The sequence below is a fragment of the Zootoca vivipara genome, chromosome 16 (genome assembly GCF_963506605.1).
Source record: "Zootoca vivipara chromosome 16, rZooViv1.1, whole genome shotgun sequence".
In the NCBI taxonomy this organism is placed as follows: domain Eukaryota; kingdom Metazoa; phylum Chordata; class Lepidosauria; order Squamata; family Lacertidae; genus Zootoca; species Zootoca vivipara.
Genome location: NC_083291.1, coordinates 17588156 through 17616080, shown reverse-complemented (window position 1 = coordinate 17616080; position 27925 = coordinate 17588156). Strand labels below are relative to the sequence as shown.

The 27925-nt window shown below is 45.3% G+C and overlaps 2 protein-coding genes across 2 annotated transcripts in view; one reads left to right on the top strand and one right to left on the bottom strand.

Annotated features, from left to right (window-relative positions):
- The window catches only part of LOC118097617 (PH and SEC7 domain-containing protein 3), a 151256-nt gene extending 140241 nt beyond the window's left edge, over window positions 1–11015 (bottom strand). Inside the window, exons 1-2 of the mRNA XM_035140671.2 lie at window positions 10558–11015; window positions 5005–5116 (exon numbers count right to left, since the gene is read on the bottom strand). Of these exons, the coding sequence (XP_034996562.2) occupies window positions 5005–5116; window positions 10558–10578 (133 nt within the window). The 5' untranslated portion in view covers window positions 10579–11015. The remainder of the gene's footprint in view (window positions 1–5004; window positions 5117–10557) is intronic.
- Window positions 11016–20213: 9198 nt separating this feature from the next.
- Window positions 20214–26558, top strand: LOC118097659 (E3 ubiquitin-protein ligase TRIM32-like). Its single transcript, XM_035140763.1, has 3 exons — window positions 20214–20255; window positions 23203–23745; window positions 26211–26558. Exons 1-3 carry the CDS (start codon window positions 20214–20216, stop codon window positions 26556–26558), a joined length of 933 nt encoding a protein of 310 aa, XP_034996654.1.
- The last annotated feature ends 1367 nt before the right edge of the window (window positions 26559–27925 follow it).

Here is a 27925-nt window from a genome sequence, read left to right as displayed (position 1 = left end):
TTGGGAATTGCAATCCAAAATATCTGGATTGGCTGCAGGTTGGCACAGGCTGCAGTGCACAGATCACCACTTAAAAAACTGTAGCAGCGGAGGTGTATTAAGATGGCATACTTTATGGCATTCGGTATGGAGAAGGAAATATATAGAGATATGTACACATACCGTACCTAAGGGACGCGGGTGGCGCTGTAGTCTAAACCACAGAGCCTAGGGCTTGCCGATCAGAAGGTCGGCGCTTCGAATCCCTGCGACGGGATGAGCTCCCATTGCTCGGTCCCAGCTCCTGCCAACCTAGCAGTTCGAAAACACGTCAAAGTTCAAGTACATAAATAGGTACCGCTCTGGCAGGAAGGTAAACAGTGTTTCCGTGCGCTGCTCTGGTTCGCCAGAAGCAGCTTAGTCATGCTGGCCACATGACCCGGAAGCTGTCTGCGGACAAACGCTGGCTCCATCGGCCAGTAAAGCAAAATGAGCGCCACAACCCCAGTCGTCTGCGACTGGTCCTAATGGTCAAGGGTCCCTTTACCTTTACCTTTTACACATACCTAGCCACAATTCAAGCACATTGGCTTGAGTTTAGAATCAGTCCTGAAGCAAATAGTGAATTTCAGTGGTATAGATATTAGAATTCATAATAGCAGTCTACGTCTAGCCATGGATATATAGCCCCCCCCCAATCACCTGTAAGTCAATGAGATACTATTGGGTAGGGGGGGTCCTTAAGCAGTTAATCAGTTCAGCTAGTAAATTAATCAAACCAAACTTCATTTGATTAATTGGTGGGTGAGGGGTAATTTTTATTGGTGGAAGTCAAAGTTGATGGTACACCTTTAATTTTCTTTCTGGGCTGCATTAGTGCTAGCGTGTTACTGTAAAAGAACATGAAATAAATATAGATCCCCTCTCTTGCAAAGTGAGAGCTTTGGTTTATTAAGTTTTCTTTTAAAATTGTTTTTATTAAAGATTATATTGGGTTAGAAAAGTACATACATAGTCTCTATTTTCAGACCATAAAGTCCTTTCTGCAGTTGCAAGTTTATTGCACAATAATAATAATAATAATAATAATAATAATATAATTTATTATTTATACCCCGCCCATCTGGCTGGGTTTCCCCTGGACAGCTTCCAACAGAATATTAAAATATAATAATCTATTAAACATTAAAAGCTTCCGTAAACAGGGCTGCCTTCAGATGTCTTCTAAAAGTCTGGAAGTTGTTTTTCTCTTTGACATCTATATTGTTTGGCTCATACGGAAAAAAAACAGTTAATCCGCTAAGAGGCAGGTGACTGACTACAGGTTCTTTAGTTAGTTGGCATACCTTCTTCTGTTAAGTAATCTAATCATATCTCTTTTCACCTCCACCATGAGATTATGTGGATTGAATGCTATGATGGCCGCACTACCAATGTGAGCAATACTCTGGGTTTCTTAAATAAAGACTGTTCCATAAACAAATATGAGGGTTTTTTAATTTAAAAATAACAACCCTTCTTGACACGAGCCAAGTTCTACAAGCCAGTAAATGTTTCTTATGAGGCACTTCAAGAGTTTTCCTCACTTGAAACACCAACGCTTGGGAACTTTCACTAATGAATCAATGGCCCCTTTCTTCTCCCATCGCTCCGAATAAAAGCTCCTTTAGTTTTCCTCTTTCTTCTGTTTCCTAAAAAAGCGAGGATGGGAGGACTGGGTGAGAGAGAACCTTCTTCCCCAGGTCTGCCAAAATTAGCCTAATGTGCAAACACAGGCACAAACCACCACCTAGAATTACCATATTAGCCTGAATATAAGCCTCACTTCCCCCCCCAAATTCCGACCGTGAAAAGTGCAGCTTATATTCGCAAGCTTACGGTATGCAGCCAGGAGCGCGCAGCAAACAGCGCCAGGAGCATGGCCAAGCGGTGCCCGCCCCGTGCGTAATCCCGTCCTCACCCCCAAGGCCAGGAAGGGAGAGAGCGATGAAGGGGAAAGGCCGCCGGCAACACAGCACCCCACCCGCACCCACCCCAGTACGCAGCCAGGAGCAGCGAGGAATGGAGCGGCTTATATTCGGGTATTTTTCCGTTTTTTTTCTGCTTTTCCCCCCTCCAATTTTAAAGGTGCAGCTTATATTTGGGTGCGGCTTATATTCGGGCCAATACAGTATTTAAAACCCCTGCCCAATGTGCAGGGGAAATGACTGTGGTCCAAGGGCACTTCCACGCTGCAGTTTACTGTGGACACAGCTATAGGCTCAGGACTGCTCATTCCTGCAAGTTTTGTGTAGCATCAATACCACATCACCCTCACCTAAATGGTGCCCCATATTATTTTCCTATTTCCGCAGAATTTATTATTTTTTAAAAAACCATCATGGAACTAGTAAATCTGGATTAACTGGGGGCAAAGAGAGAACAGCATTTTGATGAGGAAAAACATCTCTCAGAGGTGTGGAAAACTTGGGTGCATTAGCAGTAGCAAACACACAATTAACTGCAGGGCCGGCTCTAGGTAGAACTTCCTGACAGTAAGAGCTGTTCGACAGTGGAATTTGCTGCCAAGGAATGTGGTGGAGTCTCCTTCTTTGGAGGTCTTTAAGCAGAGGCTTGACAGCCATCTGTCAGGAATGCTTTGATGGTGTTTCCTGCTTGGCAGGGGGTTGGACTGGATGGCCCTTGTGGTCTCTTCCAACTCTATGATTCTATGAATACAGTCATCCAACTCTCTGGAAAAGTATGGAAGTGATCGTTTGCTGCAGTATGCCCACACAGACCCTGGTATTACCTCCAGGGTTTGTGGGCTTCACAAACCATTGAGTGTAACAAGAGACATAAGCTTATTACACCCAATGTTCTACCACCTTCTCTTCTCTACCACCATCGTGTCTGACTCTTCATGACCCCATGGACCAGAGCACACCAGGCACTCCTGTCTTCCACTGACACAGTTTGGTCAGACTCATGTTCATAACTTCAAGAACACTGTCCAACCATCTCACCCTCTGTCGTCCCCTTCTCCTAGTGCCCTCAATCTTTCCCAACATCAGGGTCTTTTGCAGGGAGTCTTCTCTTCTCATGAGGTGGCCAAAATATTGGAGCCTCAGCTTCAGGATCTGTCCTTCCAGTGAGCACTCAGGGCTGATTTCCTGAAGAATGGATAGGTTTGATCTTCTTGCAGTCCATGGGACTCTCAAGAGTCTCCTCCAGCTTAACACAATTTGCAAAACAAGGTCCTGTTACTGTGCACTGCCTCCAATACTGACCACCAATAGTTTTCCAACAGGGGATAGGAAGTGCACAGTAAAACGAAAGCATTGCATGTGTTCAGCTAAGCATTAATGTGCTGCAGGGGAGGAGGAGAGACATGGGACCGGCAGCTAGTTTCCAGCACCCTACCTTCTGTGACACCACTATTTTGGATCCTCAAGAAGCCAGGCAAAATAGGTTGCAGCTTCTAACTGAAGAGAGAGTCAGCTGATCTCCCAGCTTGAATATGGTCAGCTGACTCTCCAAATTCTCAGCTTCCACAACCAGAGGCATTAATGCTCTTGAATACCAGTTGCTGGAAGCCACAGGGGGGGGGGAGTGCTGCTAAGCTCAGATTCTCCCGGCAGTTTTTAACAGAGGCATCTGGTTGGCCACTGTGAGAACAGGATGTTGAACTGGATAGACCCAGAATGTTGATCCAGGAGGCTCCTCTCACATTCCGATGCTTAAGAGACTTAAGTGTGGTCCCAGCTGTTGGAGTACTATTGATTCATGCAATTGATTCAGAATTTTACTCTGTCCTTATCCTTTGTTGCACACCACTTTGACATTTTATGTTAAGCGGTACAATGGTACCTTGGTTTAAGAACAGCTTAGTTTATGAACAACTTGGTTTAAGAACGCTGCAAACCCGGAAGGAGGTGTTTTGGTTTGTGAACTGTGCCTTGAAAGCAGTACATGTTCAGCTTCCTGTTGAGTGTGTTCCATTTGTAAACTGAGTCCCCCGCTGCTATGGGAAAGCACGCCTTGGTTTAAGAACGCTTTGGTTTAAGAACGGACTTCCGGAATGGATTAAGTTCATAAACCAAGGTACCACTCTATATAAATTTGTGCAATAAATAAATAAGTCAATAGTGAACCCATGCCTGCCTTTGACCTTGTGTTTGGTTCTGGCTCCCTCATGTCCTCCATTGTTGCCTTGAATCTAGATCAGGCATCCCCAAACTGCGGCCCTCCAGATGTTTTGGCCTACAACTCCCATGATCCCAAGCTAACAGGACCAGTGGTCAGGGATGATGGGAACTGTAGTCCAAAAAATCTGGAGGGCCGAAGTTTGGGGATGCCTGATCTAGATCTTCTGTTTGGCTTCAGCTTTGCACCTCCTTCTGGCCCTCTTATTCTTGACTGCCTAGTCTAGAGCCTGATCTCTACCCCATCTGTGGACCATGGCCACTGCCCTCCAAAAGCTAGATTCAGGTAAATTCATATGACCCTTGTAGGAAGGCAGGATACAAACTATTGGGTGGGAGCTGGTTGTCGGAAGGCAGGATACAAACTATTGGGTGGGAGCTGGTTGTCCTACTGCCATATCATATATCCAGATTGGGGTTTCACCCAATCAATTTGCCTTGGGGACTTTTCTGGGTGTGAAGCATCAGATTTCCAGTAGATCCACTCACTGCTCATCCAAGGTGGTGTGAATTGCCAAGGAGACTTCTAAGGCAGGTGGCCCTCCAGCTGTTATTAGACTACAATTCCCACCTTCCCAGGCCACTGGAGATGGAGTCAAAACATGATGTCTCCATTCTTGGCTTATGTAGAGGAAATGAAGGGAGGCAATCATAACCACAGATGAAAGACCAGGAGCTCCCTTTCCTATACCTGCCTTAATTTCAGATCAAGGATGTGTCAACACCAATATGTCCAACTTAAGCAATATATATATATATATATATTTCCAGTACTGAAGGAGTGCACAATCTTGCACCCAAGAGTCAGCCCTTGGGAAATGATCAACGCTTACCCGCTTACCAGATTCTGAAATATTTTCATTTTCTGATCCACCAAATAAAAACTCATATTTGGCCTTGGCAACACTCTGAGAATGAGCCGATGCACCGTTAACCCAAATAAATGCTTCTTCCTGCAAACAAAAATAGAGAAAAAAAACATGTTCAGTTCACTGTGACACATTCCACTGGCAATGCTCATCTCAAAGCGGGAGTGGGATTTAAAAAAAAAAAGCAGTCTGACCTTGAACACCCTGCAAAGCAAGTTCCTTGCTTATCTCCCTCTTTCTCTCTTACAAACAAACACACAGAGACAGAGGTTTGGGAATTATTTTTGCAATGGCAAACATACGGACACCTCTCACTACCTTGCTCTTCAGCAAAATGCTCTGCAATTATTAGTTGCACAACTTATACAGCAATCCTATGCGCACTTTCTAGGGCTGAACTCACCAAGGCTTACTTTTCAGTAAACATGTGTAAGCTTGACCTACAAATCTCTTAAACCACATTTTTCTATTCTTATGTATACACAGTCAAAGCATACCAGATCGTCTGGGAGATAGGCACCATTTCCCTCCACCCAACAGCACATCTGGACACATCACAATCTGGCACATGTTAAAAAGATGATATACTGGTACCAAGTTCTGACACAGCAACTCTCTCTTTCAAAAATAATGGGGATACTCACTGGAATGATTAGTAGACTCCAAGGTCGTTTGAGAATGGCTCAAGTTTTGCTAAGATGTACCATCTTGGATTGCAAGTAAGGATTAGCATGTTTGAATACTCTCATATAAAAATACTTCTGCATACAGAACACTTGCAAGTTAGGGACACAATTGCTTTTTTTAATTCAGTTGTAGCGGAGCAATGGAGACAAGTTTTTCTGACTGCCTGGGGATAGGCAATATGTGGTAATACAGTCATACCTTGGATCCCAAACACCTTGCAAGTCGAACGTTTTGGCTCCCAAACGCCGCAAACCCGGAAGTGAGTGTTCCAGCTTGCAAACGTTCTTTGGAACCTGAACGTCTGACGCAACTTCCGCAGCTTCCGATTGGCTGCAGGAGCTTCCCGCTGCCAATCCGGAATCCGTTTTGGAAGTTGGATGGACTTCCTGAACGGATTCCGTTCAACTTCCGAGGTACCCCTGTATAACAAATTTTATGGTCTGTTTTTTCAGTATACCTAAAATTCTTTGCTTATTAGGGGATACCCCCCATTTTCTTCAAAAAATTGCTTTGCACAGATATCTTCCAGAGAGTTATCAACGTTTTCAAAAGTAGGGGGTCCGTGGCTTGGCTTTTGAAAAATAGGGGGTCCTCAGTAATTAGCTACTGTAATTAGGAACCTCTGGGGTATACCCTGGCTAATTTCTCAACCAACTCCAACTTTTCCTTATTTTTCCAATAAAGTGCAGCAGAAAGGTTGTCCAAATATCAAGTTAACTTATTAAACCTTGCAATAATTTCACAATTATCTGTCTATGTATTTCAAATAGCATAACCAAATCAGTATTTTTTATATATAACTGTAGAAACTACTCTGAAAATTAATTATTCCAAAAATGAAACCTTCATCTGGTTGTAAACAGTAAGATTATACCAGCAAAAATGAATCTCTCTGTAAAAAAATGATTTAAATAAAGTCTTACTGACTAGTAATTTAAATCTATTTGTTTGTTTTTAAAAAAGTATTGGGTTTTACATTTTTAAACATCAAAATGTCACATTATATATCAATAATATCATTCCCCAGTTTCCCCCTCCCCCCATGCGACTTCTCTCAACTTCCTCTTCTGGTTTATTTTAACATAATACAATATCTGTTTAACTGTTTATATTTGGACAACTTTTCCCCTTGGAAGGAGAAAAATAATCATTTCCTTAATAACAATTTAAACAATTTATTTAACTAAAACAATAACATGCTAGTGTACGCAGGTTTGTTAACTGATGTGGTTAAACATTTTTTAAAAAAACAACAACAACTTAGACTAAGTTTTTAGCACACATAAAAAACTTTTTTAAAAATCCTTATTTCCTGATGAATAGCCTTTGGACTATAATGTAACTTAAATTGAAAACTATCTTTTAGAAATATTTTTCCTTTAGAAAGATCATTGATTTTTATCCACCCTGACAGCAATGACTTCGGGATTGCAGAGCGGGGTCTCTTCCAACCTCACCAGAAGATGCCAGGAATGGAACCTGGGACCTTCTGCAGACAAAGCTCTACCAGATAAATGGACCAATGATTTGATTCAAGGCAGCTTCCTTTGTTCTTATGAAATGCCCCCAGGACCATGCTACAGCTCCTTCCCATACAAGCATTGCCCAATTTCTGGAGGGGCAACACTGGGCCACAGGGGAACCTCCTTGTCCTCTATCAACCCAGCAGCATCTCCTAATAATCCCATCAGGTCCCAAGTCTGGGTGCATATATAGCAGCCATGCTTCAACTCTTAACGATGCCTGTTTCAACAGCATGAAACCGTAAAAAGCGAGATAGCTCAGTGAATTAACAATTGGGGGGGAAGATAAATAAATAAGCGAGAGGCAAGGCCACAAACTTGATTCTGAGCACGCAGAAGTTTGTGGTGGCGCTGAAGATGCCCAATGTGTTTTTCAGCCGATTTGCTGCTGCCTCTGAAGCAGGCAGTCTTCTGCAAAACTTATTCCACTGCCTTGTCACTTTAAGCTTTTAGGTAAATGGGTGTATCTCACAGAGCTTTCGGTGCTGGCTGTCCTTCTTTTCCTTCCACCAGCGCATTAGCAGCCACATCTCATCAGTTCCAGCAATGAGCCGGATATTATCGGAATCTGGCTTCTCCCTTTAAAAAGTTAATGGAACTCTGAAGTCATTCAGAGCCTAAATAAGATCTGTTCTGGCAACCCTGCTTTGCGACTTCCTGTGCTGTCAAGCAATTTTATGAGGATCTTCTGGTCAGACGTAGGGAGCGATAATATGGAAGGCAGTGTGGTCTCGGCTAGGAAGCACAGAAAAGATTGTCAGGGAGTCCAGCTGTTATTTTTCTGCCGCTGCTGCCGATCTGGTGCAAACCTCAGAACAAACTGCTGCAGGCCTTTGGCAAGGGCTACCTAGAGAACATATGTGACACACACTGTGCTGCTATATAAATTCCAAGTATTATTTAAGGGTTTCTTCTGAATCAAGTGCATCAAGTGCACTGCTAACCTCAGTGGGACCAAACATGTATCTAGGCAGAAGACTGGAAGAGAGGAAAGGCAAACCCAGGTCATGGTAGCCAAACTGAATCACTGCATACTTGACACTGCCAGCATGTTGGCCAGAGCTCTCCATGTCTTGCACTGGGGTTCCACTACAAAAGGGCAGACACACATTGCTAAACACATCCTCACGGACATGCAATAGGAAGCCACAAATCCCCATCCACTGGATATTTAAGAATCCCACCAAACGCTAGCAGGTGGCAATGGCTGTGTTCCATTTGATGGGTTATAAATTGATATAGGAGTCTTGCTCAGCCAGTGGACAAAATGCAGCCAGTGATTCCCCCCCCCCCTTGTTTCTGTAAAAGAAAAAACTGGAGAATCATTTATTTAAAAAACCCGAGGAAGGTCCGAAATCCCCCTTCACAAGACAGTTCTTTTGAGAACAGCCTTGAGTTGCTCGTGGGGAAAGATGTCTCCCTTAAGTCAAGAACGCATGACCGAAAGTCACGCCTAAGCCAGCTGTACGGCTGCAGCGCTTAATACTTCTTCCAATCATCAACGGCCACCCTCAACAAAAGTTCTCTCTTTCACAGTAGTGCATTTAAAGTAGTCCAGACTTTTTGGGAGCTATTGCAGGAAATTCCCCAGGTTCATCATTGCAATGTGTTAAACTGAGCCTGATCTCTGGAACTAAAAATAGGTTTCAAGCAATCAGATGAAACGGAAAAGCTGTCTCTCTCCCTCTCTCACAGCACTCTTTTGCATATAATTAGAATGAACTGGGACAGATGCAGGCTGTCAACCAACTAGGGGCATAGCTGCCAAGTTATCCCTTTTTTACAGGGATTTTCCCTTATGCTGAATAGGCTTCCTCGCGAGAAAAGGGGAAACTTGGCAGCTATGACTAGGGGGGGGGGGCAGTAAGACCATATGGGACAAAGACCTGCAGCAGTTATAAGATGTATGGTCCGAGTGTGCCCAGATGTCAAGACACAGAAATGCATCCTTTAATTAGCTAAATACACTGAGCAGTATCCAAATATTAGTCACACTCAGAACAGACCCGCTGAAATTGCTAATAACTTAGGTCTATTAATTTCAATGGGTTAACTCTGAGTGGAACTTAAGTTGGCTACAGCCCAGTTAACCTAACAATTACCAGTGTTGTAGGTATGTGCCTAAAGATCTAGATGCTATGCAAAATGCAAAGGGACAGGGCCCTGTCCCAATACATGCACGCTGAAAAATAAGTCCCATTGAGTTCAGTGGGATTTATTCCTGGTTAAGCAGGAAAAGCATTGCAGCCCTAGAGAACAAAGTTACAAAACTGGAGGAAGCAAAAGTCAAAGCGACGACCAAAGCAAATTAGATGCAAAAACATGCCAACTTGCAACTTTGTTTTGGCTGTCGAAGCATTTCCATTATAATTCCAGTGGCCTGTGCAGTTTTTATCCACAGGTGCTAAATATCAAAAGAGGCGGGGGGGGGGGGAGAAATCACAGTCATATCGTGCTACTTTTGCTGCTCTGCTGTAACATAACGAAGCTCCAGCCTCCGGAGCATAAACATAGCCAACAAAACCACCCAACCTTTGTTAAATGCACTTCACATTAACATCGTCGTCATTTACCTTCCCAGTAATCTTTACAACAAGCCTGCGAGGTAGGGCAGTAGTACTAAACTCATGCTTCGGGGTGGAGGTGGTCAAGCACAGAACAGCTTGCAGAGCAAAACTCAGATTTTAGCAGGAGACTTCAAAGCAGGCGACCTATGTACTACGGTATTTTAAAACAGGTCACTCGCCATCAGGTGAGCTCAGGTGGTGGTGCTCATGGTTCCAAGCCCCACCCCCCTGCGCCTCACTTTTTCCTCACAACAACCCTGGAAGGAAAGCCAGCCTAAACCCGACCGCCTTCTCCAGCTATATCCAGATGTCTTAGAGGAGCAGGGATTTGGAGATGTGCCTTTCCCCTCAGCCTAAAGAAGCCACGCTACCCACCCGCGCCCCCTGGGAATGGAACTCGTTTGAAGACGCCGCCGGCGCGGTTGCCAACAGAACACTCGACAGTTTCCAAAGCACCCTATAAATGCGTAAAAGCGCAAGGCGCATCGCCCTATATATTTCCTTCTCTCTCTCTCATTCATTCGCTCGCTTACACACACATCAAAAGCAGCGGGAATTTGGGGGGGGGGGGAGAGAGAGAGAGAGAGAGACGGCTTTGCATCGGCAGCTCCAAGCAGCGCATAAAGAGGAAACTGTTCCCAGACACCATTTATGTAAGAAAGCAAAACTCAGCCACGGGCGACTCGCGTTACGAGGGCGCACGAAGAAAGGGGGAATGAATAAGGCGCGGGTGGCGGGACTCCCTTACCCCACCGTCGCCTCCTTCCATCTTCCATCTCCCGGCCCTCGTCCGATGAAGCTGCAACAATAGCCCGGGGTGGGTCGGTGGGTGGTCGCGTGGGGAGGGGGCTGCCTCGCTTATTCCGCGCCGGCGGGGCCGCCTCCCTCGCCGACGATCCCTTTGTTAGAGGCGGAGAAAGAGAAAAACACGCCGAGGCAGAAGCGCCCGGCAGGCGAGGGTGATGCCCGGCTATTGCTATTGCAACTGCTGCTCCTGCCGGCGGCCGGGAGGCGGGCATGTGCCGGGGGTGGGTGGGACACCCGCGCGCGCTCCTCTCCGGCGGCTCACGCGGCGAGGGGGCGGCGGCGAGGAGTCGGCATGACAACGAGGCGAGGGGGGGGGGCGGCCGCCGAACTTCACGCTGGGCAAGCGGCAGAAGCCTCCCAACAGGGAGGGAAGGTGAGGCGGTTCTTCTGGGCATGTGCAAAGCCCTCCGCCCGCCTTGCTCCGGTGCCTCCAAGTGTCTGCACATGTGCAGTGCGGGGCAGTGAAGCCGCCGGGGGAGGTTCCTTTGCCCGCACTTTTGCCGCTTGCTGAGAAAGCGCAGCTTCTTCTGGCTGCCGCTGGGACTCGGCAGGCGAAGGGAGGTCGAGGTTGGTTCGGGCGGTTCGGGTTGATGAACGGTTACGGCTGCATAAAAAACAAAAACACATACACGCAAGTTTTATCCTAATATCTCCACGGCGGCAGGAGAACGTGCAGCCAGGAATTTAATGTTTTGATATTTTTTTTAATATAATCTTTATTAAATTGTCATTTTTACAATTTAAAGTACTCATTTTTACATCCTTAAAATATCAATGGCAATACTGAATGGTATCGTTTCTGTAACGTGTGCAGGGATTTATGATATGTAAAATGAACCATGGAAATAGAAGAAGGGAAGGCGTTGATATTTCATGTTTTGATTTTGTGTGTCCGGGATCATAATTATTCGACCCCCAAGACAGCCCTGTATAGGGGATATTTGTTTAATGTTTAATTATGTTTTTATATATGTTGGAGGCCATACAAAGTGGCTGGGGCAACCTAGTCAGATGGGTGGGGTATGAATAGTATAATAATAATAATAATAATAATAATAATAATAATAATAATAATAATAATACATAGGATGTCCCTATTTTCATTGGAGAAATGTTGAAGGGTATGCAGTCTTCAACAAAGGAGAATAACCAGGAATCTTTTATATCCCATTGATATCCACTGGTATGTGATTCCAATCGATGCCCTGAATAAGCAGAGCCAGTCCTACTGTTGGGCAAACTGAGATGCGCCGCTACAAGCAGAGATTATGGAGGATTGTTAAAGAAACAGCAAATGATTTCGCCTGCCATCCTATACCTGGGAGTACAGTAATCCCCAGTGAACAATGGGACTTTTGATCAGACATGTATAATAGGACTGTGCAGTTAGTTTATTATACTTTTCCCGCCGTTTGGACTTGCTGCACTCAGGCATTAAAATGCCTTGGCCTCTCTCTGTTTGGAAAGATCAAAGCTTTCCCCTCCCTCCGCGACATTTAGTGCCTTCTGTATCAAAAAAGAAATAAACGCAACAGATTTTTGCACCAGATGAGATAACGAAGGCAGCAGCAGTGCAGTCGTACGCCACAGGGAAGGAGAGTCATCAGCTTGTTGACACAAGTGTGACTCACTCTTACAGACTCTACATATAAGGAAGACAGAAATTAATCTATGTCACATTTGTGCAAGTTGTACACAGCTATATTGTACATGTCCTCTCACTTACCTTCTCCTCTATGTGTGTGCATTTATGTATATCTGTGCTTATGTGTGTATATTATACAGCCAGCCACACTGACCCATTGAGCCACAGGAGGGATCATTTCATTTCCCAGTGAAGGCCACCTTGTAATTTCATTTTTGCTTTCTGCACTCAAACTTTCAATTAAAATTAAGAACATGAAAGTACTCATCATAAATTATTGTTTTGTTGTTGTTGGTCCTTTATTCAGTTTATTCCCTACCCTCACCAACAAAAGCCAAGTTGCCTAGAACCAGTGTCGTGAGCAAAACCAGTCTATTAAATAACAAGGATGAAATTGAAAGTCATGTGGTTTTAAACACATGTTGGTTTCTTTTCCTTCCCTTTCTGGATTCTAGCATTTCAAAAACAAAACACTCTTTTCATAGAGGGCAGAACAATTCCTTAAAGAACATGAGGGACTTTCTCTATCCGTTTATCAAGCACATTATTTCAGGCTATGGGTGGTAATGATATTAACAGAATACTGACCGAGAGCCAGTGTGGGGAAGAGCTCAGAGTGATGGACTTAAGAGACTTGGGTTCAAATCCCCACTCATCCAGGAAGATCACCGGGTGACCTTGGACCAGTCATTGCCTCACAACCTAACCTACCTCCAACCTAACCTATCTCGCAGGGTTGTTGTGGCATGGAGAAACCTGAGGTCCTTGAAGGAAAAGTAGGATATAAACAATGCTATTGTTTTGTTGCTATACATCACAAAGCACACAATCTGTTATGTCACTTTAATGCAAACCAAGCTATGATAAGATCAATATCTAACTGTGAGGTATTAGGATGAATAAAAGTGAATGGGTTTGTTTATTAATGTTTATATAACCTGCTCTGAGCCTGGGAAAAGTAGTTATCAATAATGTAAAAAATAAATGCCACTAAATAACAATTACATCTCAATGGTGACATTAAACACTGGCTCCCAGTATGTTTCTGAGCACAATTCAAAGTGTTGGTGTTGACCTTTAAAGCCCTAAATGGCCTTGGTCCTGTATACCTGAAGGAGGATCTCCACCCCCACCGTTCAGCCCGGACACTGAGATCCAGTGCTGAAGGCCTTCTGGCGGTTCCCTCCTTGCGAGAAGTGAGGTTACAGGGAACCAGACAGAGGGCCTTCTCGGTAGCAGCACCCGCCCTGTGGAATGCCCTCCCACCAGATGTCAAGGAAATAAGCAGTTATCCTAATTTTAAAAGACACCTGAAGGCAGCCCTGTTTAGGGAAGCTTTTAATATTTAATGCTGTATTGTTTTAATATTCAATTGGGAGCCGCCCAGAGTGGCTGGGGAGACTCAGCCAGATGGGCGGGGTATAAATAATAAATTATTATTATTATTATTATTATTATTATTATTATTATTATTAAGAATGCTTTCAATGTTGCTTCAGAAAATTTATCTGTGTTCTCATTATCAATACATCTGTAGTTTAAAATATTCAGAAAAGGGAAAGTGTATATCTTTTTCAGGCTTAGTGAGTCTATAAAAACATAGAAAGAAGAGAAAGACAGTGCGATGTAATGGCTAGAGTGCTGACCAGAGAGACCACCTCACCAGCTAGCAGGCACTAAGCTACCTGCAGTCCTGTATGGTGAACATTCATCCTGCTTTGCATTCACAGAGTCAACATGGAGGCTAGACTGTGTCCAATCTATACCAAGCTTTTGTTCTGATTGCAGGGAAGTTGTACAACCGTGAGCATGCAACCTGAATTCTGGCTGAATTTCTTGTGCAATTTCTCAGTCACACATCCATACCACACTTTTCAGTGCATTTCCCCATAACTTTTCAAACTGCAGAATATCTGGTTTTTATTATTATTTAAAAAGCGGGTTTGTTACACCAGGGCAATAGAGCATCTTCACCCACTTCAATCGCACAGTCTCAAATTTCAAGTGTGCCCTTGAATCTGCTGCAAAGTGCTGACAGTCAGGACTCAGCCCAATGCAAACATGTCACATGACCTACCAGTGGACCTGGAAAAACCTTTCCATTCCCAATTTACTGAAGCAGCCAGTTGGTTGGTTTGATTTTTAGTGGCTTCCCTTGTTTCTTCTGCAAAAAGTCAGGAAGTATTTGAGTTTCAGATCTCTCTAAGGTGGAGCCCAAGGAGATACACCAGCTCAGAGAAGCCAGGTGAGAGCATTGTGCCTCCAGGGCAAAGTTTTCAAGCACAGGGTGGGACCTGCCTGTTCCTCCGTTTACACATCTTGCTGCTAGCCTCCAGCCGCAAGTTAGCCAGCTGCACACCGAGTGGTGTGACGAGCTGATCTGGAAATCTTACTGTCCGGAAAGACATATGGTTTGAATTTGGCAGGAGACGGCATGTTGCAGAGTATCTTAGCATGTGATGGCCTGATCAGCGAGTTTTGCAGATGAATGAACAGCGCTGGAAAGAAAAGTATTGGGCTGCAGTACAGGGCAGGGGGCAGGGAGAGGGGAGCAGAATATCTGGCTTGCCTTATATCACAGAAACTAGATAATCATCAACTTCAACATTAGGATTACGTTATTTATTAAATTTACAGCCTGCCCTTGCTCTCAAAGGAACCCAGGGTAGCCAACACCAAAAAGTTTAAACCATACAATTAAAAGCAAATTTTAAACATCTACAGGCAATGGCGTAGTAGTGCTTAGAGTGCTGGACATGAGAGACCAGGGGCTATCAAGCATTGCAGGGGCTTGGACTAGATGACCCCTTGGGTCCCTTCCAGCTCTACACTTTTATGATTTTATGAGCATGTTGGTGCCTCCCTCTTACTTCCCAGTGGACCCATTGGTATTACATTCCTGCCAGCAGCACTCACTTGCTGAGTTCGCCACTAGAAGGCACAAAGGCATGATGCTGCAGATTGGAGGCAGGGCTAAGACTGGGAGAGGGACGTTCATGGTAAGTTCACAGCAGAGGTAAGAGATCATAGAATCATAGAGTTGGAAGAGACCACAAGGGCCATCCAGTCCAACCCCCTAGGAACCTCCAGGTTCCTAGTCTAGTCCAGTAAATCACCAAGGAAAACCCTGGTGCATATTTTTGAGTTGTCAGGGGCGGGGGTAGGCTGGATGCCCGAGTTCCTTCCAATTCCTGGATCCAACAAGGATCCAGTTACTGGAATAGCCAGACAAGTTTCTTGGTGATTACCCCCTAAGCATGGGTTGTTAAGGTAACAAGCAAGTGGCTCTGCACCAAGGGACAAATGGGTGGGGGCCCCTCAGCTAGCTGGCAATTAGAAAGACAAACTTGAGAGTTGAGGTGTATGTAAAGTCAAAGCTAGAAGCAAGCCAGCAGGCTGGGGAGGCTGAGAGTCAGAGCCATGCCTGATTTCTGCAGGAATCCAAGGTTGTGGCTAGGGGAGAAGCAAGGTCCTCTTGGGGTCTTGAAGCTATGAAGCCCTCCATTGTAGTCTCAGGTTGTATACCCCCAGAATCTCGCACCATTCAGAGACTGGGGTGGTGTACAACAATATTTCGCATTGTGTTCCAAAACAGCATGAGGAGGGGGGAGGGATAGAAGCACAACCTACAAGGTTTGTTGGCTGCCATCCTTTTTCTGACTACTTAAAACATGTCAAGCTGTCAAATTGTTCCCATCGTTCTGTCTCTACTCCAAACCTCTGTGGTGGAGTTACTGGCAAGGCAGAATGGACTGTACCACTTCAAACTGCAGAGAGGGAAAGTGCAATATTTCGAATCTTCCTCGCGTGCAAAATTCTCTGTGTATAGAAAGCTTGCCCAACAGAAAATGATCATTAAGTAACAACAGCATACCCTTGCTAATTTTCTGTGAGTGTCGTGTTGGGCGATAAAGCCGTCTCAAGCAGCTTTGTTTCAGCAAGGAAAGAAGTGATCCCCACCGCAGGTCTGTAGAACCTTCTGCCCCCATCACGTTTTAGTGAAGCTTTATGAATTCCAGAAGGTAACGCTGTTAGCACATTCTTCTGGAATTTGACTGCTAGCTCAGGGTTTTATTACAAATCCCATGATACACGGTTCTGGCAGCATTAGGGAGCCAGCATTCTGTGTAAAGGTCAGAGTTTCGTTATACAGGAGCTAAGGCACAATTAGGGTTGCCACTTTTGTCCGGGCAAAATACAAGACAGGTTGTGCGGGGAATTGGGGAGCTAAAAATGGATCAGGCCTGTGAAAAGTGCAAATACCTTCTTTCTCTCTCTTCGATCCCCCCACCCGCCTCTTCCCACCCCTCATGTTTTTCTAGGGACAGGTGGCAACCCTAGGCACAATGCACTCTACTGAAACATAGGGTTCGCTGAATGGGAGCATGCTGGAATCAACCCTTATCTCAGGACGAGTAAATATCTGGCTTGCCTCATCCCCGAAGTCTACCTAACCTGGTCCCCTCCCAATGTTTGGGACTATGACTCCTATTAGTTCAGCCAGCGTGGCAAATAGTCAGTGGTGCTGGATGTTGTAGCCCCAGAACAACTAGAAGGCACTAGGTTCAGAGTGACTGAATCCCACCTCCAAAATAGCCACAGCCCAGAAGTGCCCTATATTAAATACTACCATTGGATCTAAGAGTTCATTTCCTTGACTTCCATCTTCATGGCGCTTATGTAGCGCATTTCGTAATGGATCAAAGCGTTGCACAGACGTTGCCTCACTAATTGCCACACCATCCTTGTAAAGTATGCCTAATAACAACAATAGCAATAATTTTATGATTTATACCCTGCCCATCTGGCTGGGTTTCCCCAGCCACTCTGGGAGGCTTCAAGCACATATAAAAACATAATAAAAGTTCAAACATTAAAAAAAAAACTTCCCTAAACGGGGCTGCCTTCAGATGTCTTCTAAAAGTCAGTTGTTTATTACCTTGACATATGATGGGAGGGCGTTCCGCAGGACGGGCACCACTACCGAGAAGGCCCTCTGCCTGGTTCCCTGTAACTTCACACCTCACAGTGAGGGAACTGCCAGAAGGCCCTTGGAGCTGGACTTCAGTGTCCGAGCTGGACTATGGGGGTGGAGATGCTCCTTCAGGTATACTGGGCCAAGACCGTGTATATATACATATAACAGGTATAGAAGGCAGAGCTGGCAAGCCAAAAACTTGTCTAAGGCCATCCAAAGCAGTTACCGCTGAGATACCCGCTGTAATACCCCAGCTACATGCAGCGACCAGAAAGGAGCCATTTTCTTCGTCGTTCGTCTGAAATGGCACATTGCAGTTTCCTTTCAAAGATCAGGAGCTGAGGCTCAAAAAACCAGAACAAAGAGCTGGGCTGAACAGATGGGAGTATCCTGTTGCACGGTGATATTGGAGACTGTTCTCTTGGGTATGAGGCTATAGGAACAGGAGCTGTGGTTGGATCTCAGCTACAACTGAGCTATATCCAGGAACTAAGTAAGTTTATCTTGTTTTATTAAGATGGCTCAAAAAGTCATTCCCTCGGCACTGTGCAAGAGTCACGGGGGTAACTGCAGAACTGGGGTGCTTAGCTTAGAGTTGGTGCAGACTTCCTTCAATATGGCTTATTATGAAAGTCGAAGACAAAAGGGGTCAAAGGATGATAGTCTTAGAAATGGATCTCCTGTAAAGTGTTTTGGCCATAATTGCAGCCTTCGGTTCATGGATGCTGAATGATTGATTTCTTTAACTGCATGGATGTCTCTAGCTAAAAATATTAATGATGATGATGATGAAATATCTGGCTTTCTCTGTTACATGTGCTTTGGAAAGAAAGGCAAAATATGTTTTTTGTGCAAATGAATATGGTTACACTAAGGCATGATCGGCCAAAGGCACACAACGCAGTAGCCTTGCTGAAGTTAAATAGGTCTTCACCTGGTAGGTGCTTGAATGGAAAACTAAACTAAGGGACTGCGAGTGTGCTTTTTACGCTTGGAAGACAGGCAGAAAATAAAACAGACATAATGAACAAACTAAACAGCGTAAGAAGTCCCATAGTATTACATGATCACATTTTCTCGGGAAAATGCGACTTCTCTATTGAGTCTTTTCAAGTGTTCAGTCAGGAGAACAATGACTCCCCTGCTGTTTCAACAGATGCTGTCTGCAGTTCAAGATGGCCATTACAGAAACATCATTTAAAATTTAAGATTCTGTATTTGTATCCCAAGGGGGTGTTGAAGAGCTATTGCAATGCTGTACAGACAAAAGATTAAGATCTCTGTGTGCTTTTGCTGGAAAGGTCACAATGGTCAAGCTGTCAAAAATGGTTTTCTTTTAGCCAGTTGCACGAGAGAGAGATTGGAGAAAGGGAACCTCTTTTATACTTGTGTCTGGCGATGTGCAAAAAAGGGTTTGTTGTTTTTTTAGATGGGATCTGGATGATTGTTTACCAGGTAGCAATTGCATCCGTCTCTTTTATTAGAATTTTTATCTTTTATTATGACGGATGGTTAAAACCAATAAAGAAGGAATGACCAACCCACAGTTCAGGGACTTAATCTTTGCCCGCAAGCATTTTTTTCCACCCTCACCTCCCAAGACCTCACTGGTTTTGGTGGCAGAGGCAGTAAAGGGAGCAGGTGGGGGAGAGAATATAGATCGTTCTGTAGCTAGACAAAGACTGGTGTCTTGATGGAACTGCAAATTTCCTCCTATCTGGTCATCAGTCACTCATATGACCCTGCAGCCAAGCTGGTGCCAAACATATTGCTCTGCTTTCCTTTGGGCCCGTCATCTGCAAGGTCGAGGGGGACCTTGCAGATGGGCAACCCAGGACCTCCATACACACTGCTTGCACCCCAGGGAGGTCTCTTCAGTGTTGCTACTGCTGCCATTTTACTTCACCTCCCCAGAGGCGCACTCCACTGCCTTTCAAGACAGATGGATGCCAACGACATATCGGCAGCCTCGTGAACCACATGCTCTTCTGTAGTTTACCTCTCCCAAAGCTACAATCCCCCCACCTATAACAAACCACATTTCCAAGGATTCTTTGGAGGAAACCCCCTCCATGAGTTTTTCCGGGGGGGGGGGGGTCAACACAAGAACAGGGCCTTTTCTGTGGTGGCTGCCCATTTGTGGAATGCTATCCCCAGGGAGGCTCGCCTGGCCTCATCATTATATATATTTACGCGCCAGGCAAAAACTTTCCTCTATAACCAGGCCTTTGGCCTTTAACTTTCTGTGGCCTTTTAGAAGTGGGTGGGATGTTTTTTTAATGTACTAATCATTCCTCTTGGTTTTAACGTCTCTAAGGTAAAGGTAAAGGGACCCCTGACCATTAGGTCCAGTCGTGACCGACTCTGGGGTTGCGCGCTCATCTCGCATTATTGGCCGAGGGAGCCGGCGTATAGCTTCCAGGTCATGTGGCCAGCATGACAAAGCCGCTTCTGGCAAACCAGAGCAGCACATCGAAACGCCGTTTACCTTCCCGCTGTAGCGGTTCCTATTTATCTACTTGCATTTTGACGTGCTTTCGAACTGCTAGGTTGGCAGGAGCTGGGACCGAGCAACGGGAGCTCACCCCGTTACAGGGATTCGAACCGCCGACCTTCTGATCAGCAAGCCCTAGGCTCAATGGTTTAACCACAGCGCCACCTGGGCCCTATGCAGGGCTTATTGCCTCTTTGTTTTGTTTTAGGTCGCTTTGGGTTTTCCTGAGCAAGATATAGCGATTGACAAAATAAATGAATAAATGAATAAATCAATGTGCTTTATGTGTGCCTTAAATGCTTGGTGTGGATGTGACCACCGACTTCGACTTTCTGTATGCAATTGTAATAATAATAATAATAATAATAATAATAATAATAATAATAATAATAATAATAATGTATCAATCTATAATTCATATGCCCTCCTTCCCCCCCCCTTTGTATTCTAGGGACATACCCCACAGTTCTCCAAGGAGCAATGCTAGATTCTTATTTTTTGAAGGAGCTAGAGGATGAACAGGTATCGACACCTGCCTTGCTTGCTTTATGTGCCTTACCTGGATCCTGGTCCTGCCTCTGCACACTTCATACAGTTTGCAACACTGATGTAACAATGGGAGGGGGGGAGAGGGCAGGGGGCTGGGGTGTACAGAGGAAGGGTAGCAGGAGGCAGGCGTGATGGGCAGCTTGCAAGAGAAGAACAGAGCCCGTAGTGAGGCCAGGGGGCAGTGTGCCAGCATTTTGGTGAACCCGGATTCCTGGATGTATAAGAATTGGTGGGACATCTACCCTGCTCTGCATGAACTATGTACAAAGAGGTAATTTGACCCTGTAGACGTGTAGTTGAGCAGACCTCTCTCCATCACCATCACCCCATTTTCCAGATACTGTACTGTTGAATAGATGTATACTTGGAACTAAGCCCTGTATATTTCAACAGGGTTCGCTCTCAAATAATTGGGTGCTTCCCTGGGAAGAGGGATTGGCTATTAAACCACTCCAGGAAATGTAGCTCTGGGAAAGGTGTGGGTGGGTGCATAACCTCCAACATTTCTCTGATGAAAATCGGGACGTCCTATCCAATAATAATAATAATAATAATAATAATAATAATAATAATTGTACCATCTATACCCTGCCTATCTGACTGGGTTGCCCCAGCTACTCTGGGCAGCTTCCAACATATTTATAAAAGCATCATAAAGCATTAATCATAAAAAAACACCTTCCCTATACAGGGCTACCTTCAGGTGGCTGGGGTTGCCACATAACTCCATACCGTCCAACATTTTTCTGAAGAAAATAGGGATGTCCTAAGGAAAAACACGGCATTCTGGTATCAAATCAGAAACTGGGACGGTCCCTGGAAAATATTAACACTTGGAGGGTCTGGAAATTTAGCTGTTTTACTCTGTGCACATGTGTATTTTTATAAATGCACACAGTGGCATAGTTTTTAGACTCCAGAATTCACTAAGGGCCCCTCCAGCATTCACCCTGATTTGCTTGCACCAAGCTTACATTGGTGGTTTGGTTATATTTGCTCTCAATTGAGCTTTCGTCCTGATTTGTGTGCAGGGCAGTTACACAACAACATTTATCTGCATTCATTCTGATTTGTTTACACATCTTCCCACCAGCCATTCCTCCATCCTGGCCTTTTCATGACATTTCTTCCCCTGTGCCCCATTACTTTCTAAACCACAAAAAGTTAGGGTTGTGGTGTTGTTTTTTAAGATAGATTTATTATACTAGGGTGACAGGCTGCTTGAATCTCTCCTGCAAAACAGTGACAGTACAGAGGCTCCTTTTAAGGTTTTATAGGAACTCCCCTCCCCACTCCTGAGATGGAACTGTGTATTACTTTAGGAACTGGGGCACCCTCCTGCTCATTTTGCTGTGGGTGGGTGTGCTCTGGACTCCTGCCTCCCAAATCCTGCCCCAACACTTCCCATTTAGGTCACACCAGCTTGTTCCTGAATCCTGGGGTTCTTGCAACCCAAACCACACACAATAGCTGGTCTCTTCCCTGCCACAGCCATTACAGCCACTGCCACATGTTTCCACTGGGGGGCTCTCCAAACTGAGAATGCTTTTGCTTTGCTTTGCTTTGGCTCCAAGATGGGTTGCTTGGCTGGCTAGCAGGCCCGGGCGCCATCTGGTTTTCAACATTGATATATCACCAGCTAAACATTGTGATTTATCACGGCGTCTGAAATAGGGATGGAGCTATGTAGAGGCACTGGCTGGCTAGCAGGCCTGTGCACTATCTGGTTTTCAACATTGTGATATGTATATCACCAGCTAAACATATTTTTTTAAAAAAATAATTGTCCAGTAGCACCTTAGAGACCAACTAAGATATCTGAAGAAGTGTGCATGCACACAAAAGCTTATACAGTATCCAGAACAAACTTAGTTGGTCTCTAAGGTGCTACTGGACAATTTTTTAATTTATTTCGACCAACACGGCTACCTACCTGCAGCTAAACATTGTGATTTATCACGGTGTCTGAAAAAGGATGGAGCTATGTAGAGGCACTGGCTGGCTTCACGGTTTTCCCCACCTTGTGATTTTTGCCTAGCGCGCGCACACACACACACACACACACACACACACACGTCATGATTTGTGATATATTGCCAGATCACAAAAATTAAGAACCCAGTATCACGAAATGGACTTCAAACTGGTTTGGGGTGATATATCGCCTGGCCCTAACAGACATCACGATTCACAATATTTTGCCAGGTCAGAAATTAGGAAACCGATATTACGACATGGACTTCAAACCCAGATTGGCCGATATATCAATATATCGCCCAGCCCTCCTGGCTAGACAGAGCTGTGTAGGCAAGTGTCTTGCATTCCCTTGCCATCTCCACTACATTGCTAGCAAGCAGATGGAGAATGTATTGTTTGCTTTGGCCTCAAGAGGGCTTTGGAGAAGGCTGAGATGAATTCGAGGAGGAAAAGTCCATCAATGGCTAATAGACAAATCAGCCCCAAATGCAGCCTGCTGCATATGCAGATACAGCAGCATACCCTTAATTACCATTTATACTGGGGGGACTAATGACAACAAAAGGTAGCTATCCTGCACATACAGGCTTTCCAGAGGCGTCTTTCTAGCCACTTATTAGAAGCAAGACTAGATGGGCTCTTGTTCAGATCTTGAAATGTGATTCTTACGTTCTTAAGCAAGAGTTCATATGCAGGATCCTATTAGCTGTGCCTTAACTTTAAAGAGGTCCAGAATATGCCCTGTTGCTTTGTAAGTTTAAATGCTAGAGTATAGGAGGTGTAGCATTCTTCTTCAGCCTGAACCTAATTTAGGGGACCACTTGTTGCATCCGAACAAAGTGGAACGTCTAACGGACAAAAACTTTGGCCACAGAATATGTTCCACTAGCCTAAAAGGTGCCATCAGACTCGTTATGCTGTCTGTTCCTTTTCTGTTTGTTAGTTAGAACAAGTTCTCAGATTTAACAACAAATGGAAACTTTCCGGAATCCAGAAGATCCACTACAACGCTTTAGAAAAGATAGTGGGAGGATATGGTACAATCCCCGGCAAGCTGATTTGGCCAAACAGCCTGACAACAACTCCCGAAGGTGACTTGGCCGTGAAAGACAGTGGCACTGGGAATATCCAGCTGTTTAGCGCAGAAGGTCAGGCTAAGCAAAGGTTCCCTTATGGATTCGAACCAATTAAAGGGTTGGGGGACATTGCCTGCATGAGAAATGGTGTGCTTCTCGTTACCAATGGGACCAGAATAATCCAGCTTTTCAGCAAAGACGGGGAGCTGATCCACGAGCTGAAGTCTCCAAAAATCACCTGGCCTAATTCATATGGGATAACCGTCTTGAAAGCGAACAAAATTGCAGTGACAGACTGGAGTGACGGAGGGAAAATTAACATCATTGGAGTGGACTGGAGAATGAACGCCGTTCTGAAGACAAGTTCCATAGAAGGGTTTCATAGGCCGGTGCGGGTGGCAGGCAATAAGGTACAGTATGAGACCCCCAGAAGGGCCAAAGATCTGCTTATTGGCTGGTAGCACAGAATGCTTCAAGCCTCTGGCCTAAGTTTAGACAGTGAAGTGGGCAGCAACTAGAAAAATGTGGACATTTGGGGCTTTGGAAAGGAAGCCAGCAGGAGGACCTCCTTCTGTTTACTCCTCCTGCCACCCTTGTAAAAGACTGTTTGAGCATCCCAGCTACTCAGGGCTCCACACGACCTTACCTGTGGCACCTGGCTAAGTGTCAGAGGGCTGGATGGATTTTTGCACTGATTGGGCCAGCAAGGCAACCGAGAGAGAAAAAGGGAGTACAGAGCTTGTGGTTTGTGAAAGATGCAGGCAGAAACCAGAACGTATCTCAACAAAATGTACGTGCCGAGCTTTGACTTGGATTGATGCCTTTTGATCGGCTCAAAGTTAATCAATTTGATAGACCACTTCACACCGGAGCAGTGTACACCATAAAAACAACAACATAGAAACACAATATCTAAGAACAATAAAGTAGATTCAACCAACTCTAAAACAACAACATACGCACCCTAAAAACAATGGAACCATTTCATCAGATATAAAACTGACTGGCCTCAGGAAAGGCCTTTGGTTGGGGTTTCCCCCACCCCCACATATTATCCATATTGAGTGCCCTTGAGCCCAAGGGGGGGGGAATATGTTTCACTTGATGCACAGAGAGCTCAGTTGGTTAGAGCAGGGGTTCCCAACAAAATTTTCTCGAGGACCCCTCATCGAGCCGCTATTGTGACAAGGACCCCCATTAATTCCTAATCCTAAAATTAAAAAGTGATAGCCAAATTAAGAGTCTTTTTATATTTTATAATTGGTTCGAGAGTCACTGACTTACTTGCTTGAACATCAAATGCATTATCTTCCTCTTCATCTGTAGGCCTTTGTCGTTTTAACGAACCACTTTTAAACCAACGGTCCATTTTTAACTACGCGAACTGTAGCTTCCGCGAAAAACAACACTTTGTTTACAAACACTACTGTTTTGCAAAGAGGCAGCGCGCGCCAGGGAGGAGGGAGGGGAATGGAGAAGACAGGGTACCTGCGCAGTAGCGCACAAATGAAGCCGACGCGCGCAAAGCATCTTGGGGAGGTGAGCGTTAGTAGAATGCGCACGCTGCCTCTTTCCAAAACAGTAGTGTTTGTAAAGCGCCACCTAATGGCATACAGCAGAACTACTGCCTCTATCTAATTCTAGTTTTGCGCTAGACTCTGCTCATGCAGGAAGCGGCCAAAACAAAAAATCTGTTATCATACAAAATATATTTAATATATTTTTTTATTCTAATAGCATCTTGCGGACCCCTCTGGCATAGCTCGCGGACCCCTGGGGGTCCCCGGACCACCTGTTGGGAACCACTGGGTTAGAGCATGGTGCTGATAATGCCAAGGTTGCAAGTTCAATCCCCGTATGGGACAGCTGCATAGTCCTGCATTGCAGGGGGTTGGATTTGATGATCCTCAGGGTCCCTTCCAACTCTACAATTCTATGATTCTATGTGCACAGAGTTCTTCTGACCCACAGGCAGAAATGCGCATGGCTGATGTTGACAGGGATCCCACTGGATGGGTTGGATGCAATATGGATGGCATTCACAACTGCCCTGGATGGACCTACTGTAGATGGGGCCAAGATTTTCAAGTGGCCCCAACTGAACTGCTTTCTGGCCCTGTCACTTGGCTACTTCTTTGTTTCTTTTCCCTATTTCATCTCACTTGTATTGTGAAGTAGGCGGACATTTGCTCTCGGAATCATCCAATTAAAGGTTTCAATCCAATACGCACCCCGGTGAAGTATGTGCTGGTTTCTGCCTAAACCTTTGACAAATAACAAGCTTGGTTCTCCCTGTGAGTCAGTGTGTGGTGTAGTGGCAGAAGAGCACGGGATTCAGGTTTGGTGTTCAAATCTCTGCCCAACCACAGAAACCACAGGGTGTCAGTACCTGGCTCATGTGGAGTTGAGAAAGAAGAAAAAGGAGAGCAAGGTAAAAATGCCCCCAAATAATAAGCCCCTTAGTTCTTCAGGTCAAAGAGTATCACCTGACCTAGTCTTTCACCTGGTCCGTTGGGTTAAGGAATTTATTTGTCTATTCCCTGTGCAGTTCCATCCTTTGGCCAAGCCTGAATCGGATCACACAGGTTGAATCCTTGCCCGACAGCCCTCAGGTCACAACTTCAGGACTTGCTCTGTGCTCAGATCCTCATCCCTAGTGACCTTGGGCCAGTTACTAACTCTCACCAGATCCTACTTTGCAAGGCTGTTGTGAGGATATTTCCCTAAGTTCTCTTGGAAGGTGGGAGGGGTAGCTGGGTGAGAAATAAAGGCACTGTTTCTTGAGTTACAAAGCGGCTTTCCTAAGACCTGTGTGAAACACTGTTAACATTGTTCTCTCTCCCACCCTCTTCGCCCCACAACTTCGCCCCCACAGAACGATGAAATCCTGGTTACAGAAGGGCAGCTTTTCGGAAGGTACCAGGGCTGCTGCATCAAAGTTATCGACAAGGGAAATAAGGTCAAAAGGACCATAGGGCCGCAGATTGGGCGTGTTCATACTTTCGAAAATCCTTCTGGCATCTGTGAGGATGGGCACGGGAACATCTTCGTATCCGACGAAGGAGAAAACTGCATCGTGATGTTTAATCCTGACTCATCCCTCAGTACTGTATTGGTGAACGAGGGCCTGCAAGGACCAAGCGGACTCTCCATGCTGGACCATGGGATGATAGCTGTCACCGACTGCTACAACCACTGTGTTAAAATCTATCGGTACAAATGAGCAAGTCACCGCCTTCAATGAGCAAAGGGACTCACTGGAATAAACACAGCTGACTCTCTGCCTTCCCAGCCTTGCTTCCAGCTTCTAGCTAACATAACTCAACTATCCACTCTGGTCTTTGCCTTTCTAACTACCAGCTAGCTAAGGGAGGGAGGGGCCCCACCCGTTTGTCATCTGGCACAAAGCCACTTCCTTTGTTACTTTAATGGCCCATACTTAGGCTATTGCCTCATCAGGATGCTACCCTGGCTAGTCCAGGAATTTGAATTCTTACTTTCTGGATCCAGGAAGAGTCTCAGGCATGCAGCCTAACTGTTATAGCTACCCAATCCGTGAACAGCACTCTCAATCCTTCATTTGCATGTTGTGGACCTGAGTGAGAACTGCAGCCACAGTGGGCAGGGTAAGAACTGCAGCCTCGGTGGCCAGAAGGAGTACTGCAGTTAACTTAATACATAACACTAACCACCCACCCCAATCCATAACATCCCTAAAACCCATGATATATTACTTATGTATAGGGTCTGCAATGTTTGGCCCGAACCGATGCGTGGCAAATATTCCCACTCCTGCAGCCATTTTGGATGGTCCCAGAGACCAAAATCTGTAGCTGATTTTCCATCCCAATGCAGCACATCCATGCTTGCTGACCTGGGAAGAAAAGGCATGTTTCTGTTCCTGTAATGTCCTTCAGACCCAGGCTGGGTGGGCACACCCCATTCGCTATTTTGCAGCGATACGCTTGTGTCTTCTGTTCTAAAAAGATTAAGCCTCGTGGCCACCTTTATAGAGTATAGTTAAAACAAATTACGTTCACCGTCCTACACTGTCAGCCTGCAGTTACCGGTAGAAAGCTGAGCATGGGAGAGGGAGAGAAATCAAAGCAACAAGTACATGCCTGCCCCATTCCTAAAAACCTCTTGGTAAGAAGCTGTTTGGCAGCAGAGCAGATGAGAGGTGGGTCTCCTTTGTTGGAGACTTGTAAGGAGACGCTTTATGGTCAACTGTCATGTCTAGAATCATAATTGTAGAGTTGGAAGAGATCCCTTGGGGTCATCTAGTCCAATCCCCCTTGCAGTGCAGGAATCTTTCGAACACACAACCGTGAGATTAAGTGTCTCATGCTCTACCAAAATAATAAAAATAATAATCCTTCCAGTAGTACCTTAGAGACCAACTAAGTTTGTCATTGGTATGAGCTTTCGTGTGCATGCACGGGTGTAGGAGGCTAGGGGTGGTGGGGGTGGTGTGCCCCGAGTGATGCGATCCCAGGGCCGTCATCACCACTGCCCGCCCCGCCCCCAAAACGTGTGCCCCGCCCCTGTGCGCAGTGTGCCCCACCCCAACACGTGTGCTACATCACTGCG

Coding starts and splice junctions, on each gene's coding strand:
- LOC118097659 (XM_035140763.1), top strand. CDS start 20,214: ATGCTAGATTCTTATTTTTTGAAGGAGCTAGAGGATGAACAG. Junction 20,256..23,202: donor AGGAGCTAGAGGATGAACAG/GTATCGACACCT, acceptor TCTGTTTGTTAG/TTAGAACAAGTTCTCAGATT. Junction 23,746..26,210: donor TGCGGGTGGCAGGCAATAAG/GTACAGTATGAG, acceptor TCGCCCCCACAG/AACGATGAAATCCTGGTTAC.